The sequence below is a fragment of the Heterodontus francisci genome, chromosome 45, assembly GCF_036365525.1.
Source record: "Heterodontus francisci isolate sHetFra1 chromosome 45, sHetFra1.hap1, whole genome shotgun sequence".
Classification (NCBI taxonomy): Eukaryota; Metazoa; Chordata; class Chondrichthyes; order Heterodontiformes; family Heterodontidae; genus Heterodontus; species Heterodontus francisci.
The window spans coordinates 15,622,985-15,642,121 of NC_090415.1; the positions used below are offsets into that span (position 1 = coordinate 15,622,985).

At 41.5% G+C, this 19,137-nt stretch overlaps 1 protein-coding gene across 2 annotated transcripts in view; it reads left to right on the plus strand.

The window, feature by feature from the left end:
* LOC137356119 (Fc receptor-like protein 3) overlaps positions 1 to 17,087 on the plus strand; it is a 33,571-nt gene extending 16,484 nt beyond the window's left edge. For both annotated transcript variants that reach the window (XM_068021916.1, XM_068021917.1), the window contains 8 exons: positions 2,642 to 2,944; positions 5,029 to 5,295; positions 9,154 to 9,255; positions 9,735 to 9,765; positions 11,417 to 11,508; positions 14,596 to 14,661; positions 15,083 to 15,114; positions 16,308 to 17,087. In XM_068021916.1, coding sequence (XP_067878017.1) covers positions 2,642 to 2,944; positions 5,029 to 5,295; positions 9,154 to 9,255; positions 9,735 to 9,765; positions 11,417 to 11,508; positions 14,596 to 14,661; positions 15,083 to 15,114; positions 16,308 to 16,562 — 1,148 coding nt within the window. In that variant the 3' untranslated portion in view covers positions 16,563 to 17,087. The remainder of the gene's footprint in view (positions 1 to 2,641; positions 2,945 to 5,028; positions 5,296 to 9,153; positions 9,256 to 9,734; positions 9,766 to 11,416; positions 11,509 to 14,595; positions 14,662 to 15,082; positions 15,115 to 16,307) is intronic.
* The last annotated feature ends 2,050 nt before the right edge of the window (positions 17,088 to 19,137 follow it).

Below are 19,137 nucleotides of genomic sequence, written 5' to 3' on the forward strand. Positions count from 1 at the left end.
GGAAACCGGAGTACACGGCGAAAACCCACGCAGTCACAGGAGGAATTTACAAACTCCACACAGGCAGTACCCAGAATTGAACCCGAGTTGCTGGAGCTGTCAGACTGCGGTGCTACCACTGCGCCACTGTGCTGCCAGGGCCTATTGTCAGGGTCCATAGCTTTTACAGTATCCAGTGCCTTCAGTCGTTTCTTGATATCGCGCGGAGTGAATCGAATTGGCTGAAGTCTGGCATCTGTGATGCTGGGGACTTCAGGAGGAGGCCGAGATGGATCATCAACTCGGCACTTCTTGCTGAAGATTGTTGCAAATGCTTCAGCCTTATTTTTTGCACTGAAGTGCTGGGTTCCCCATCATTGAGGATGGAGATATTTGTGGATGGTGTTTTGGCCAATATTTCTCCCAGGAAAAAAAAATGATGTCTGATCACCATCACATAGATGATGTGCAGATTTGTTATGTGCAAGCTGACTGCTGCGTTTCCTACATTGCAACAGTGACTGCATTTCAAAATTATTTAAATGGCTGTAAAGCACTTTGCGACGTCTGATGCACGTGAAAGCGCGACATAAATGCAGGTTTCTCCCCTTTTTGAGACGGTGCAGAGAGGATTTACAAGAATGGGCTCAGGAATTTGGGACTTCAGTTACGTGGATAGATTGGACATCCTGAGCTTGTTCTCATTAGCCAACAGACGGTTGACAGGTTATTTGATGGGGTTGTTCAAAAACATGAAGTGTTTAGACAGAATAAAAAGGGATAAACTGTGCCCTTTTCGCGGAACTGTCCAGAACCATTGGACACAACTGATTAGCAGGACATTTAAAACTGCCATGAGGAAAACCTTTATTACAAAGCGAGTGATTACAGTCTGGACCACATTACTTGAAAGGGTAGCGGAATCAAATTCAATTGTGGCTTTCTAAAGAGAATGGGATTAGCATCTGAAGGGAGAACAATTGCAGGTCCATATGGAAAATGCAGGGGAGTCGGACTAGGCAAATGACATTTTCAGTTGTGGCTTTCTAAAGAGAATGGGATTAGCATCTGAATGGAGAACAATTGCAGGTCCATATGGAAAATGCAGGGGAGTCGGACTAGGCAAATGACATTTTCAGAGAGACAATACGAAATTGAATGGCCGAATGGCCTCTTGTTGTTCTCTAACCATTTGTGCTACTGTTCTATTTAGGTTTCAGCTCTGTAACATTGGAAGATTGTAAACAGTCCGGCGCTTAGTTTCCAATCCTCTGTTAAGAATCTGAAAGGGGAATTTTAACTTTGAGTGAAAGAGACCCATGAATCAGATTGAATTGTCTACACTACTGTAAACACAACCCGATTATCGCTTCCATTGCCTTACATGGCAATGAAAGCCAGCAGAGGTGCAGGATTTGTGGCATTGGGCAATTCTCACGATCTTACAAAATTCAAATTACCATATGAAACTCGGCCTAATTTTGTTGTAGGCGCATTGTCACCGTAAATGACACGAAGGTCCGTAACAAAGAAATTCAGCATGTGCGTCATTCACTACATTAATGAACCGTGTGCTGACTGGTAGTGCGAAGGTGATGGCACCTCATTGTCCACCTTCGATACTGTCTGGTTGGTACTGTCATGATCCTATTTTTTTCCAGGAAATATACAGTGTGCATTTAAGGCTGTAAGAGCTATACTGCTGCAAGAACCAGCAAGCCTCAGGAGTTAAAGAAAGTGCATTTTCGTTGCCTGAGATGCAGCCACTAGGAGTGAGCATCGGGAGATACATTTGTTACAACTTAATTTTGAACTGGCTTATCGTGCAAATATTCTGTTCTAACAGGGAGGCTCAGGCAGACAACTATGTGTTAGCATATGAAAGAAGTGTTGTCAGCCCATTTAAGCAAAAGGAAAAGAATTTAAACTGTTTATTTATTATTATCCCTCGAAATTCTCAAAGCAGTCGAGCCAAAACAGATATCTCTGATAATTTAAACTGAAGGAAGGCAAGCTAGACGGTGACAATTTTTCATCCGTCAAAAACTCTGAAGTCAGATTGATTCTATCGAAAATGTTTGCAAGTTGTTAATTGGTGAAATTCATCACGGGAGAAGGAATGCATCACTTGCTGCTGAAATTGGACTATGGTCTGTTCTCCTGTTGAAGAACCTTTTTCTCGACATCGGACGGCTTTGAGAACTTCAAGGAACCTTGGACATTTTCACCTCCAACAGGGGCGTAAATTTTTGAGGGTTTTTTGTTTCTATTTTAAATGTTATTTATATCTTCATGGCGTTTAAGAATTTAGTTTGTCTAATTAAAAAGTTAATTTGTTGATTTAAAGACACCTGGTTTGGTTAGCCACATTCCATGCTATTTGGTACAATTTGGCTGGGTCTTCCTTTAATTTGGAAAGTTTAAAATGATATGTTAGGCGATCTGTGGAGGGACAGGATTGAATTAACAGTGCCTTTCTACAACCGCAATCAGAATCACATATTTTGACTGGGGGCTTTGACTGGAGCTGTTGGTCGTAACAGTACATAGTCCTTTTTAGACTTGCACCTTTCGATGAAAACTTGCTCTTGCAGTAATGCCCAGTAAAGATTAGTCAGAACGAATAATTTCTAATAGTTTCTCCCTCTTTTCTTTCCTCTAGTTCCAGTAGCTGGTGCAGTTTTGGCCTCCAATAGCAACAACACTGGGATTTCAGCCGGGGACCTTCTCGTTCTCCACTGCCAGGTGAAGGCAGGCACAGAACCACGTTTTCACTGGTACTTAAACAATCAACAGTTGCAAAACACCAGCGAATCGTATCAGATAAACACAGACGGGAGTGTGCTCATTATTGAATCATTCCAGAGAGGCCATGGAGGGCGATATCATTGTGTAGCGACAAACCAAGGGGCCAATGACTTGGAATTTAATACAACCAGCAATTTTATCGATGTCAAGATGCAAGGTAACACATTTGTTATGTTTAATCTGATATAATGAATTACATTTTTTTCTGTAAATATGTTGAATACACACATCATATTTCTTATTAAAGGTACATCGATATACTCAACGACTGAGCATCCACAACATTATGGAATTTAAAAAAGTCAAACATTCACAACCCTTTCTTTGAAGAGATGTTTCCTTATCTCGATCCTCCAGGTTCGAATCCTTATGGCGAGACTCTGGCCAAATGTGTCACTCACTAGCCAGTGGAAAACATCTTCTCAGCATCCACCCTTTCAAGTCCCTATGAATTATAAAGCAGCATTAAGATTATGCTTCATAATTTTAAACTTTAAGGAATAGGGATCAAGTCTGCTCAATCTTTCCTTCAAGGACAAACTGTGAATCGCAAGAGTTAATCTAGTGTTCTCTCGTTGCACTCCCTCCAAGGATTGAGATGAGGATACATTTCTTCACTCAGAGGGTTGTGAATGCGTGAAAAGGTCTACCACAGAGGTTGTGGGGGCTCCATCATAGATTATTTCAAGCCTGCTATTGGTAGCTTTTTGATCTCTCAGAGAATAAAGGAACATGGGGAGAGGGAAGGAACGTGGAGGTGAGATACATCAGCCATCACCGTATTGAATGGTGGAGTAGGCTCAAGGGGCCGAATGGTCAAGCTCTGTTTTTCTTTCTTATGTTCTTATATTCAAATGAATGGAAAATCTGGCGCCGTGTACAAGAGAAGCTGATCCACTGCCGGCCATTTTATTTCTGATGGTAACAGTGAAAATTCCCTCCAACGTAACTTATTCACCCTCCAATGGGAGGGTATCAGTTGGAATAGCAGTTAAATGATTGAAGCATACATATTGTGCCTTCTGTGCTTCATAAAATCGCATTAATAACCAAAATAGTTTTCTACTGCATGCATGCTGGAGCGAAAGAGGCAGAGTGAAAGCAGTCCTGGGATGTTCCCATGTTCTACCACCAATCCTCATTGGATCAATGCTCTCAAAACAGTGTTATATCCTTTGTAACTGACAGTTGATGCAGGCCAGGTTGTGATGTTAAGGTTGATTCGACATTGAAGCATTGAATCATACGGTACAGGGCAGATCATTTGTGGCATTAGGCTTGTGCCAGCTATTTAAAAAGAAAAGCTTTCCAATTAGTCCCTCTCTCCAATTCATTCAGTTGAGCCACATATTCCTTCAGGAACGTTTTCCAATTATGTTAAATATCGGTCCTCTCCTTGTTGGACATCATTGTAATGGAAACATTTGCTTCCGATCAAAGCACTGCATCAATTGCAACAACTCATTTTCTCTTGTTTTTTATAACTGTTCAAACAATGTCATTCCCGCTGGAAAACGTGCATTTTATTCCTTCATGGAATGTGGACGTCACTGGCTCGACTAACATTTATTGACCACCCCCATCTGCCCTTGAGAAGATGGTGGTGAGCTGCCTTCATGAACAGCTGCAGCCCATGTCGTGTCGGTACATCCACAGTGCTGTTAGGAAGTTCGTTCCAGGATTTAGATCCAGAAACAGTGGAGGCACTGTGATATATTTCCAGTTCTGGACTTCGTGTGACTTGGAGGGGACCGTTCAGTTTGTGGTGTCCCCATGCGTCTGCTTTTCTTGTTGTTCTAGGTAGTAGAGGTCGCGGGTGTGGAAGGTGCTATCGAGCTAGCCTTAATGAGTTGCTGCAGCGCATCATGTAGATGATACACGGCGCTGCCACTGCCGGCTGTTGGTGGAGGGGGTGAATGTTGCAGGTGATGCCTGGGGTGATAATCAAGTGGGCTGCTTTATGTTGGATGGTGTCAAGTTTAATATGTATTGTTGGAGATGCACTCATCCAGACAAGTGAAGAATACTCCATCACATTCCTGACTCGGGCCCTGTGGATGATTGATAGGCTTTGGTGAGACAGGGGTGAGCTAATCACCTCAGAATACCCAGCCTCTGTCGGTGCTCCCAATGATTCTGGATATTGTGCTGTTAATTAAAGCAAATGGCCTTCATGATTGATTTGTTTATTATGAAATATCCCACTTTTTTTCTCACTTCATATTCCTCTTATCCTTGCAGCTTCTGATACGAAGATATCTCTGGAAGTCAGCCCAAAAGTACCCCTGCCGGGTGAAAACATTACCATGAATTGTTTACTGCAGGCTGGGAAATGGACGGGTCCTAAAGTCTGCCTGTGGTATAGAAACGACAAGTTAATAGCCCGAAATAATCAATCTCAGTACACCATCAGAAGGGCGAAAATATCAGACGGAGCATCATATCGGTGTGAACTCCAAATACACTACAGGAAATGGACCTCACCAGAGGTCAATTTCACTGTAACAGGTTGGTAACTTGATGTGTTCTTTCTCTCCGAATTTGCCAGTTGGTAAGTTGATGGACAATGGAATGGGTTTTCCAGGAAATCTTTGTTGAAGTTAGGGAATGGTTGTGATTGAATGTGAAAGAAATTAACTGGGTTAATTTATTCAAATATCTGGGGTACATGCGGCAAAATTACTTACCCTGTTAATTTAACAGTGTACCCGTTAGAAGAATTTCTTTGCGGAGGCGATTTCTGGAGCATTGGAATGTCTTGAATACATGCGAATTATATTTCCGTAAAGGTAACTCAATATTCTCCACGATTGAACATCCATAGCAGTCTGAGGTAGAGAACGTCAATCATTCACAGCTCATTCAGTGAAGATATATTTGCTCATCTTGGCCCTACACGTTCGACTGCTATGCTGAGACTCTAGTTCGATGTTTTCACTCGCTGCCAAGGCAAACATCTTCCCAGAATCCACCCTTTCAAATCCCTTACGGATTTGTAAGCGTCAATGCGTTCACACCTCAGAATTCTAAGGAATATTCATCCAGTCCGCTTAAGCCTTCCTTAGAGGACGAACCCTTAAATCACATGAATTAATCTAGTGTACCTTCGTTGCACTCCCTCAAGTGAAAGCAAATCCTTCCTTACGTCTGGAGACTAAATCTGTACAAATGCTCCAGCTTTGGTATCAAAAATCAAAAAAATGGTATTATTGCAGTTGGACAGTTTTATTCTTATACTCCTAACCCATTGTACTGAACGGGAACATGCCATTTGCTTTCCTATTTGTTTACTGGACTTTGATTCGTGTACAAGGACATCCAATTCTCTCTGAATCCCAGTCCATCACCATTTAAATTAATTCTGCTTTTGCATTCTTCCTGCCATGTGTATCGTTTCACAGTTCTTCACATTAAATTCCTTCTGCCATGTTCTTTCCACTCACCCAGCCAGCGTAAATCCCTTCCCTGCATCCTCTCATAGCTACCTTACCTGTTAACTACGTATCAACAGAAAATATGGATACATTACACTCAGTACCCTCTGTTAACTCATTGATATAGCTTGCAAAATAGCTCTCAGCACCAAGACTTGTGATACCCTGACGTTTCAGGATGCCTACCCAGAATTGATCCACTTATTATTAATTGCTGTTTACTGCCCATTACCCAATCCTAGATCCATAAACTATTACCCCCAATTCCGTGAACCTTAATTTTGGATAACAACCTTTTGTGAGATGCCATACTGAATTCTTTTTGAAAACACAAACACACTACACCCACTCGCTTCCCCTTATCGACCCTAATTGGCAGCAAACGCAAAAAAAACCCCAGATATAATAAAGACGACTTTAATTTCCTAAATTTGTGTTAATTCAGCTGGATGATGCTATGAACTTCTAAGGGCCTTATTATCACATCCTTAATAATATATTTCAACATTTTGGTATACTGCTATTAGGCTAATAGGTGCATAGTTTCTTGCTTTCTCTCTCCCTACATTATTGAGCAGTGGTTTATGCTTTGTAGCTTTGAAATACTCTGGGACCGTTCCTGAATCTCAGAAATTCTGGAATGCCAAGACCAGCACTCCTATTATCACTATACCCACCAGTTCTGAAACCCTGAGACGTAGACCATCAGGCTCAGATGCTTTATGGATTTTATCCCGACTAATGTATCCTATACCATATATTTACTAACGATATTTTGTCTAAGTTCTTCAATTTCACGGGACTTGGTTTCCCACTGTTTCCAGAATGTCTCCCTGTCTTGTGCCGTGGAGGCATATGCAAATGTTCATTGAATGGCTCTGAAATTTAAATTTTTCCCATTATAATTTCTTCTGTCTCTGCCTCTAAGGGAGCCAAGTCTGATTTTGCCAATCCCGTCCTTTTTGTGTGACAATCAAACATTTCACAGGAAAACAACACGGAGCCATGGAGGCAACGTGAGTGAAAAAGAGATAGAGAATTGGAGGGGTTGGGAAAACCTTGTTTGAAAATAGACCTTTGAAGCAGGAGGTAGTTGAGACGGAACAAGGTTATTGAAGAGCGTTGAGAGCATGGGACACAACCACTTTTTTGTAATTGTGTGATGAAGGAGCTAAATAGCTCAATAGGCTTCAAATAATTAAATTAAGTGCATAAATACATATATTTGGAGGCGATTTGTCAGAAATGTGGTGAATTTGAGGACCTGCACGTTATATTAGCTACATCAGGAGATAGAAAGCTGAAGGAGAATAAATGCGAGTTGCACTTTGAGTAGGAGTAGAGCCTTTGGTTAGATTGGAGCTTTTGGACAGTGGGGTCTGGAGCCCAGAACATAAATCATGGCAACCACTTACATTCAAATGGTGCGGTAAAGTAATAAAGAAGCCATGGTACTTCAAAGGGGTGTTGAACGAAAACATTACACAGAGCCACAAAAAGCGATATTAAGGCACATGAGCCTGTGTTCGTTAAGATTAGGCTTGAAGGAGTGCCTTAAAGGAGGAAAGCGTGGTGGAGAGGTAAAGAGGTTTGTGAAGGAAACTTTAGAACTTAGGGAGCTTAGGACTGAGACAGCTGAAGGCACATCTACCAATGGTATCGCGCTTAAAATTGTAGACGCGCAAGAAGGCAGAATTCAAGGAGTGCATATATATCCCAGAGCATTGTCGGGCTGTACGAGATTGCAGAGAAAAACAGCGGGTGTCCGTGGAATGATTTGAAAACAAGGATTTTAAAAATATCGTTCTGCTGTTTAAGTGGCAGCCAGTATCGATCAATGTGGATACGATCAATGAATGAAAGGGGGTTGGTGCAATTCAGGACATGGACAGCAATGTTTTGGTTGACCAGTCATTTATGGGGACAGAGTATGGGAGACTGACCAAGATTGTATTAGAATAGTCAATTCTGGAGGTATCAAATAAAGGTCTGCTACCCGACTCGAACCCAACTGGACCCGACGACATGTGTCGCACTTCCGGGTCTGACATTCGGGCTCAGGTCGGGTTTCCTTTGCCGACCTTTAGCAGCAACGGCATGGATTAGCCACAGGTGAGCTGAGACACTGGCGCAGTCGTGTTACGTTGCAAAGGTAGTAAAAGTCGGTGTTAGTGATGGCACGGATATGTGGTTAAAACCTTATTTCCGGTTTATATATGACAACGAGGCTGCGAACTGTCAGGATCGCTTTAAACACCCGGCAGGGAGAGGGATGGAGGTGATGTGTGAGGAGCGGAATTTATGGCGGAGACAGAGGGAAAAAAATGGCCTCACTCTTCCCCACGTTTCATTGGCGTAAATTTCTTCTGATGCAGTACCGGATGTCAGCCAAGCAGTCTAACAACACATTGTCAGCGTCAGGGTTGTGAGCGCTGGCAGTGAGGTAAAACTGGGTGTCATCAGCAAAATAATGCTGAAACACTGGAATGTTTTCAGGTGATGTCAAAGGGGCAGCATATCAGTGACAAATAGGAGGGAGCAACGATAGATCCTCACGGAGCACAGGACATAACTGTGCAGCAGCGGCAAGAGAAGCTATTGATGGCGTTTTTCTGCCTTCGGTTAGATAGGTTAAAATGAACCAGATGAGAGCAGCTGATCATAGATGGTTGCAGTGTGGTGGTACTGCAGGACTAAAACGTGATCAATTATGCTAAGGGCGACGAGAACGGAAGGCATTGTTATAATCGAGCCTGGAGCTGACAACTCCAAGGATCAATCTATCCGTGGAATGGACTGAGATGGAGAGACAGGGAAACATTTATCAGTAGATGCTAATATCCAATACTAATTATGCATGACGTTCGGGGTTGAATGTCTAATATTTGGAGCGATATAATGTTATTCACTGAATCTGCTTATTTGATTCTAGTACAGAGTTACACAACCACCATCACAGCATTGTTTCTTTCACCTTTTCTGATCGCCTTCCTGATTGTATTGATTTTGCACAAACGGCGCAACAAGACGAAAGGTGAGTAATATCTTCAGGGAAAGTGAGTGGCCGTCTGATCACGTGACGGGCTTCCAGTAACTCCATTTTCCGCTGCAGCATTGCACATGTGTCGGTCCGATTTCAAAGGCAGTTAGTTTGGATCGGAGAACGAAAAAATATTTCCAATGATATGTTTGGAACTGTTTTTTGCTGAGGAAATTTTACCCCTTTTCAATTTTGGAATTGTTTACATCTGAAAGGAACAAAGCAGCCGCTGGCCATGGTTCGCGTGAGCAGGGGAAATTAGATTGCGAAATTGTAATACATTGTGCCCGGGCGTCTTTTGTAAATTCGTGCTGTATTACTACCATGAGTGCACATTTGTAAATGTTTACCAATCAGACCAATGTTATTTTCTGTTCGTAAATTACATAAATAAGCACAAACCACCTGTTTACTCTAACATTCAATATTAACTGTGCAAGTTGCTGAACTTTCTCTATTCCTATTCTATCTAGACAATTTCTCAAGCTTTTCACTGCCACCGGGGTAAGTGAGCAACATTTTTTATGTTAGTATGTAATACCTGTGTTCGTGAACATCCTGAAAGGATGAAAGTTGCCTTGGGTGTGGAATCAAAGCCGGTGAATTCACATTTGCCACCAGTTATTTGTGCCAAATAGAACTAAACAATCAATGGCGCTATCGGGCGAAAGATGCAATGACGCCCAGTTTGCCTTCCATTCCATTTCGTGTTTCACCCCATTGTCAATGATGTACCTCAGCTTGAGACCGTTACAGGTTATTAGACCTGAAATGTTATTTTATTTAAGTTCCGTTGCTCTTACATTGATGAGTGGGAAGTTATTTGAAACCGCGATCAGAGACAAAATAAGTTTTAATTCAGAAAGGCATGAATTAATTAAGGAGCGCCATCTTGAATTTGTTAAAGGCACATCGTGCCTGACGAAATTTTTTGAATTACTTGAAGAGGAAACAGGGAAAGTTAATCGTGATTTATATGTCAGACATTCACACTGGTAGTGTCTTCAATAAATTGCCACATTGGAGGATTTTTGAGTTCATGGAACATGTAATTATGAAATTAAGGGGAAACGACTGTATGGTTACGGAATTGATGCAATGACAGGAAGCAGTGTGTGGTGGTAGATTGAATGTTTTACAGACTTGGAATTGGCTTGCAGTGGTGTTTCACAAAGGTCAGTTGCGAGGCCATTACTCTTCACAATTATGTAATCAAGCTAGACCTGGCTGTAGGGAGCAACATCATAACGTTTGCAGGCGATGCAAAACGTTTAAACATAATGGATAGAAAATTGACTGCTTCAGGATAACATAGACATGATTGTTAAGTGAGTCTCAGCAGGTAGAGGGATCACAATGCGATCAAATGGGAAGTGTTGCACTTTGGGGGAATTTATATAGAACGACAGTATATCATAAGTGTCAGGATTGAGATACCTATAGATATCCATATATACAAATGCTAATTATTGCAAGGAGGCTGATAATATAATGCAAAAGCATAAGTGTTACTTGGTTCTGTTATGACAGACATGGACTATAAAGGCAAATAGAGTTTATAACTCAGTGTGCAGGGTTCAGCCTGAGTACTATGGACAACCCCGTCTTCCAAACATCAGGAAAGCTGCAAAGATCTTAGAAATTGTTTGATGGCGGTCTACAGCATGTTATCAGTGGTGAGGGAGTTCACTTCTCAGCAGAGGTTGGAAAAGCCCGAAATCTTTCTTTGTAACAGGGAAGATTAAACATTACCTACAGAGAATACAGAAAGAAAAATCTGCTTTTGTTACATGGACAACCTTTACCAGGGATGATCCAATAGGTGTTTGTAAGATTATGAGATGTTTTGGCAGATTAAGCAGGGGAAAATGTTCCCTCTGACAAGTGACGCAATAATAAAAGTCATAGAGTTAAAATAAGTATGAACACTAATCTTGAGGGAAGATGTGGAGAATTGGTATGCATTTGAGGATGAATAATCTACAGGCTTACAAAAAATGCAGTGTTGTTGCACCAAGCAGGACTCTTTCAAAGACGTCCAAGTTCTGTAATCTTACTGAACTAAGTGTCTATGATACTTTAACATTTTATTGAAAGTGAGGTTTGAGTTACTTCTGCATTATTCCTTAATATCTGACAACATTTCTTTGCAAAGTGAATCAACCAGAAATGAAAATCAACCCTCGAGCGAAGGATCTTCTCCAAACAATTGCATGCCTGCATTTGTAGCATCAGCCACAAATATAGGTAAGAGTGCAATGAAGCATGTGATAAAATGTGGTAGATTGCTCGTGGTAACATTTTTGTGGATGTTCTGGCCAAATCTCCCCCGAATCTTACCAGAGGTTTGGTGAAAATCTCAGAAAAATGGTGCGTTCAGAATTCCTGATATTGATAGTCTACTGATGTTCTGATGCGAGATGGAAAATCCTGAGAGAACATTTGCTTTCTTCATCCGCATGTATTTCATCAAATCTTGGGTTAGATGTTTGTCTTTATTTCCCGGATATTAAGTATCAGTTGGGGAGGACGTAAGAAAAGCAGTAGTTTGGGGAGTTCGGTTCCGTCCTATTGTCTCATGTTAATCGAAAAAATACTTGATAGGTTTAGTGAAGGATGTGAATCTGTGCGGTTGCTATTTAACGTTCGTGTATCAAGATTTACAAGAACAATTAATTTCTTTCTATTTTGTGGTGCTTGTACTCGTATTACATCCTCACACACTTTCATTTCATACGGTGCTGTTCATTCTTGGCCAGGATAGAAGTGGGGTTCTGTTCCTCTGGGTCCTAGTCTGAATGTGTAAATCTAGGGCCCTGATATTCAGAAAAAATGAACAATACCTTGTGTGCTTAATGGCATTTGAGTATTTCTCTCTTCCACATCATTACAAATCAAATTTTCTGCCAGACGATGCTGTACATGAACCCCAAAATATATCTGGATGCTTAGCGTGGGACAAATTCGATCATGTGTGTTGCTCAGCGTCACTCCATTTGCTATCTAATATCTAAACTCTGATGCCCCTGGCCTTCATCGCTCAAACTGAAGCCACTTCGTGCCTTTACTCTCGGGACTGTGGAGATCTTGAATTGATCAGGTTAATTAGCTGTTCATTTTAAATTCAGTAAAGATTAGACCAAATTTTCAATCATAAATTTTGCAATGGATCTGGTATCCATACGTTTCTTTGTTTGAAGTTGTCAGTGAGCACAATGGATTCGTTTTGTTCTCTGCAGCTTCGACTTCTAATCAGCCATTCCACTGTGTAGTACAAGGACTGGAAATAAGAGAAGGTGGACGTTCATTTTGTTCCTTGGTTGAAGGGATTTGTATATGTCACAGGGCTTAGTCACTACTTCAATGGCAGTAGTTAAGTTATAGCTGTGGGAGGTTATTTCAAATGGGTCTGAATTAATTAGTGCATTGTAAGGCAGGCACCACAGTACCTGCATTTGTTAATTGCAAGAACGCTATTGCCACTTTATAAATTCAGTCTTTGGTTATAGGATCCTTAGGACCCGCATGCAAACACACTTGTTCTGGATATTAGATAACTACTGAATGATTCACAGTAATTGACCTGGCTATTATTGTTGCTGTAACCTGATGCAACTATTGCAAATGTAAAATATACGTCGATTATATAGTTGTGGGAAAACGCATTAAGCAAATTTTGCCCAGTCCTCGACATTGCAATGAAAGCTATCGACTTGCTTATGTTCGGGCTGTATACACGTAGGATACATACCGTTTAACATATATCCTTCTTGAGACAGGATTTATAAATAAGGCAAGAGAAGTCTCGCGAATATTAAGATCTAACTGGAGGATGACAGGAACAGATCTCACACCCTACACAGTGACATGCCAGGCCAGCAAAAAGAACGATCTTCGCCATGAGAAGCGTATTTCAAGACTTCCACGTGCACTTTAGAATTCCATAAATTACTAAAATTCTGGGGGAAAAGTCAGCAAGCCTCGCAACATCTGTGCAGAGAGAAAGAGTTTGCATTTCAGCTGGATGACCTTTCATCCGAATTGGAAACAGTTCGAGCTGTAATGGCTTTTAAGCAAGTGGGAACAGGGAGGGTTGGCTAAAAAACAACAGTACATGTCTGTGTTCAGGCAGGAGGCAGCAGTGATTAAATGACAAAAGGGCTCCTATTGCAAGGCCAAAACGACTGGTATAAGTAAACAAACAGCAGATGGGTCTCGGTGAGTTGTCAATTGCAGAATCATGAACAGCTGCCACCTGTAAGCAGCAAAAAAAAGTTTTAAAAAAGGAGAGAGGAACAAGAGAATAAAAAGTAAAGCCGAAAGAGAAGTGGCAGAGGTTACAGTCTAACATTGTTGAATTAATTTTTGCGTTTGGAAAGCTTTAAGTTCCTAGGCAAAAGTTGAAGTGATGTTCCTCCAGTTAACCTTGAACTTCATTGGAACACTGCAGGCCGCCGAGGACAGAACTGTGAGAGCAGGAACAAGGTGCAAATTAAAATTGCAGGTGGCAGGGAGCTAGGGGTCATGTTTGCGAACTGAAGGATAATGTTCAGCAAAGCTATCACCCAATTTTCGTTTGGTCACACAAATTAAATGAAATCACATTCAGGAACAGCGAGTACAGTACACAAAAATGAAATTTAAGCAAGGAAATCGCTCTCTCACCTGGAGGGAATGTTGAGAAGGGAGAAAGTAAATGGACAGTTGTTGCAATGGGCTGCATTTGCCTGGAAAGGTGCCATGGGAAGGAGAAGGCATGTTGGGGGTGAGTAACGAGTGGGCTGGCTTATCGGAGAGTGAGCTCTCACTTTGCTATGCTGAAAGGTGAGGTCAATGGAAGATGTGTCTGGTGCTGGTATCATGATGCAGGTGTTGGAAATTGTGGAGGAGACGCCATTGAAGGGTTGAGAAAAATAGGACGCGCATCACGGTTCTGGGAGGGAGGGGAAGTGCTCAAAGCAAAGTTGCTTGAAATGGAATGGATGCAATCAAGGGCCCTGTCAACAATGGAAAGGGGAATATTTGGTTGAATAAAAAGGATAAACTGCCGGAAGTGTTAGTATGGAAGGTTGCATCCTCAGAAGAAGGTGACGGTCGTCATGCAAATTAGGTACTATTAAATTGAATGTTCTATCTATCTATCTATCTATCTATCTATCTATCTATCTATCTATCTATCTATTTATGCATCCATCTATCGATCAATCTATCTATCTATCTGTCTATCTATCTGTCTATATCTCTACCTATCCATTATCCATCTATCATCTATTCATTAATCCATTTTAATACAGCTTTCTTATTGTTATGTTTCATCTTTTTGCTTCTATTTAGCTGATGACAACACTGCTGCTGATTTGACTTACTCGATGATCACGGCCACGAAGTCAAGCGTCGCTGGTAAATTACGTCAATATTTGATAGCTATTGCTAAGCAGATGATAATTACAGTTCTAAACTTCGAACTGAAGTGGTCGGTTTCCTTATTTGCGTGTTTTCAGGAACACCTTCGTGAAATAATTCCTGCAATGATTTCGTATAAATGAGCATCCGACTCGCTGCCAGACGTTTTCTGCCTGCAGTAAAAGTGCAAAATAATCTGAGCAAACATAAGCCAATTAAAAAAAAACTTGCATTTAAATAAGGCTTTTAACATAAATAAAACAACGCAACGGGAATCCCAGAGGTTTATGGGATTGATCCTGTCAGTTTTACTCAAAAACCTGTTCGATTAAAATGACCCCAATCAGTAGTGATTTATGTAAGTCCCCTCGATAACATGCACAGTTTTCCACCTGTTCAATGTTTGTTTCATTTACAGATAACGGTGCTGGCGTCTCAGGTGCAAAGAGGGTAAGTGCCCCAATCGAGCAAGTTTCGGTTGATAATACCACAATAAATGCTGACAAATAATTAACTTACTGCCACCAGCTGGAAAGCTTGGTGTCAGTTTTAGCGAGGGCACAACTGAACAATTCATATTTATGGAAAATAATGGTGGGTGGCATATGAAACAAGCAGCATATTCACTGCTGCCCTTTAGCTCCCACTGCCCAATAATCATGTCAATCATGATGCTTGGGGTTGATAGCTAAATGCGTGTGCTTAAAGGGCGTTGTGAATCTGCAACACATATTAGAAACCATCTAATTTCCATTTGCATTGAGTTGAATTAAAATTGAATTATGTCAGTTCCGATCCATGCCAGATTTGAGCTTCGACAGCAACTCATAAAATCGACGTCAGCTGCGCTTGACATTTCAGCTGCACTCCACGCCGTTGACAAACAAATTGTAGTTTTGTTCCCATTCATTATCTTAAATTTTTATTTGCGATTTCCTGACAGAATGATCAAGGATATTGTAGCTAATTCCCCCAAAGACGTAGCACCATCATCTCATACTTAAGTTTGGTGGGTGCTTTCTTCATAGCTTCCTCCTTCCAACTAATAAATATTTTCAACTATGAAAATAAACTCAGTCGGGGATCGTAAGTGGAACGTTGGAACCTCAGCCAGTTAGATGTAGGCAAGACGTTTTTAAAAATTATTATTCTTTCATGGGATGTGGGCATCGCTGGCAGGGCCATCATTTATTGCCCATCACTCATTGCCATTGACAACTGAATGACTTGCTAGGCTTTTCAGAGTGCAGGAAGGAGTCAACAACATTGCTGCAGGGCTGTAGTCACACGTAGGTCAGACCATGGAAGGCCAGCAAACTTCCCTCCCTGAAGGACCTGTGTGAACCAATGGGTTTTGACAACAATCGACGATCATCACAGAGACTAGCTTTCAATACCGCATTTTTATTAATAATTTGAATTTAATTTCCACCAGCTGTCGGTTTGAATTCATGTCCCAGTCACATTACCAATAGGGCACCGTCTCCCCTAATGCTGAGCACAGTGTAAACTGGGTGATAGCTTTGGCCGCTCTTATAATCCTCTGACGTCCCTGCATTCCTGATAAATCGCTTTTGATTCGCTCTCGTCACTTGTCTGCTACCGTCAAAGACCAATTTCACCCCCATTTTTTTTGATTGCAGCATACCAAGAGTGGCTCCAGTGGCCACAGTGTCGCATACTCTGTGGTTAATCGCGAGGAGATGGAAGCTAGTTTGGAAGGCAACCAACTGGAGGAAGCGAACGGCCGCGATGCAAATGTCTACGAAAACCTTCCTCGGAAACAAGAGCGAATCAGGAAGAAAAAACCCAGAAACAATAAAAAAGGGGAAACGTCAATGATGTTATGCTCTCGCAAATATACTGACCCCGGGGATATCAGCCTGAAGACAGACTAATCCATCGTAACTTGCACACGTCTTTCTAAGCATAGATTTCAGGCTCACTAGTGATTTACACAGATCAGTTCGGCTTGTATTCTTTACTCTGACTGAACTTCACATCTCAAGCCATATTAAATGGCATGATCTGTCGTTCATATTTTGCGGAAGGATACTACATTTTACTTTGGTGTAGCTAGTTGAGCATCTTTGTAACGTGTTTCAAAGTAATATCCTAAGGTATACACAGGTTTTCTATGTTCTTGTGCAATTAGTTAAAGGGATGTGGTGAGGTCCTGTCCTCAAATTCTGCCCTGTGTCTTGCATTCAACTATAACTGCAGAGGGAAACCAGTAGATCCGATGGAGAAATTATGCAAATGACTGAAGAAAACTAGAGACCTCACGCAACAAAATTGAATCTTTATGGGAAATTCACCTTTGAATCGCAGAATCACTGAATTGTTACAATGCCCACTGTGTCTGCGCGGGACCACCGTGTGAGTAATTCTCTTAACATCATTGCCCCAACACCACCCCCCGCCATCCCCCCCCCCCCCACCCCGACTTCTGCCCGGAAGCCTGCACGGTCTTCCTTTTCAGGTACTGGTCTAATCCCCCATGGAATGCTCCAAGTGGAATTGCTTCCACCTACCTCTCTGGTAAAACATTCCACACGTGAACCACTCGATGTACTCGATGTTTCCCTCATGTCGCTGTGGCTTCTTTTGCAAATTACTTTAAAGCTGTACTCTTTCATTCACGATCCTTCCACCAACGGGAACAGTATTTCCCTCTCCACTCTGTGCAGTTCCCTCATGATTTTGAATAGGTCTATCAAATTTCCTCTATGCCTTGTTTTCTGCAAGGAAATTAGTCCCAGCGTCTAGCTTCATAACTCACATTCTTCATCCATGCAACCATAGTCGTGAATCTTTACTGCTCTCTCTCCAATGCCTTCATATGCTTCCTAAAGTGTGTCATCCAGAACTATACAAAGTATTCCAGCTGGGGTCGAACTAGTGTGTTATGCAAGTTCAACATAACCTCCTTGTTCTTGTACTATTTGTTCCTATTAATGAATGTTTGCTTGTTATTGAATGAATGGTAACAAAATGGCCTCCTATTATACCCCTTAATGGTTGTTTTCTTCTATTGACATCAATATGAAAGAAATTCGTCTGAGTTGGATAATGTGAGCCTTATTTGATATTGTCAATTTCACAACATTGTTCAAAGTTGCAACGATTCCCATTGTCTCTGAGTCTCGCAACTATACGGCACAGACAGAGTGAATGTATAGATGTTATTACCAGCAGTTGGATGTTTATCATTCCATAGGCAGATCGCAAGAAATAAAAGTAGGTGCGGGGGGGGGGGGGGGGGGGAGGTGGGTGGAGGTGTTTGTGGTGGAGGTGATAAGTCCATTCCTTACAAAGCCCAGTAGATTTTCATTTCGCCCATTCTTACTAATCCAGACGGTTCTGTTATTAGTATTCCTCTTATGAAATTTCCTTCTGCTATCCGGCACTCAAGGCTACATTCCACCCCATTATATATGTATATATATGGGCGGCACAGTGGCGCAGTGGTTGGCACCGCAGTCTCACAGCTCCAGGGTCCCGGGTTCAATTATGAGCACTGCCTATGCGGAGTTTGCAAGCTCTCCCTGTGAGTGCGGGTTTTTGCCGGGTGCTCCTGTTGCCTCCCACAGCTAAAGACTTGCAGGTGATAGGTAAATTGGCTGTTGTAAATTGCCCCTAGTGTAGATAAGTGGTAGGAAATATGGGATTACTGCAGGGTTAGTATAAAGTGTCTGGTTGTTGGTCGGCACAGACTCGGTGGGCCGAAAGGGACTGTTTCAGTGCTCTATCTCTAAATAAATAAATATTATGCTGGTTGCTTGCACTCTAAACTGCATTTCTGTCATGTTTTCCATTTTTATTCTAGAGGCATGTAATGCTATAAAATATGATGAAATACACTACATAGAAAAACACAGAATTTATTGCATAACGATGTGACATTCGGCCCAACTAGTATGTGCAGGTTCTTATTTTCCTGTCGCTTTCCTTCAACTAACTTTACCAGCACTTGTTCTATTCCTTCCAACTTCATGCATTTATCTAGAGCCCCTTAAATGCAACTGATATTCGCCTCAAATAATCCACGGAGTAGCAAGTTCCACCTTCTCACCATCCTCTGGGTAAAGATATTTCTCTTGATTTTTTATTGAAGGGATTAATGTCGATCTTACATTTCAATCCCTTAATTTTGTACCTTTGCACAAGCCGAAAAATCTTGCCTACTTCTACCAAACCCCTTCATATCTTGCAGAAACTTTACTGGTCACTCCTCAGACTTCCCTTTTCTAGAGAGAAAAAAATCCAGCCTTTCAAGCTTTCTTCTGATCTCTCACCTCTCATTACCGGTGTCATCGTTGTCAATCATTTTGGCACCTTCTCCTGCACCTCTATCCTCAATACGGAATATAGAGACCAGAAAGCTACACAATTCTTTAATGTGGTGCAACAAAGGTTCTGTAGAAATTTAACATGCCTTATTGCTTAACAATTTAATTGCTCTAGAAATTA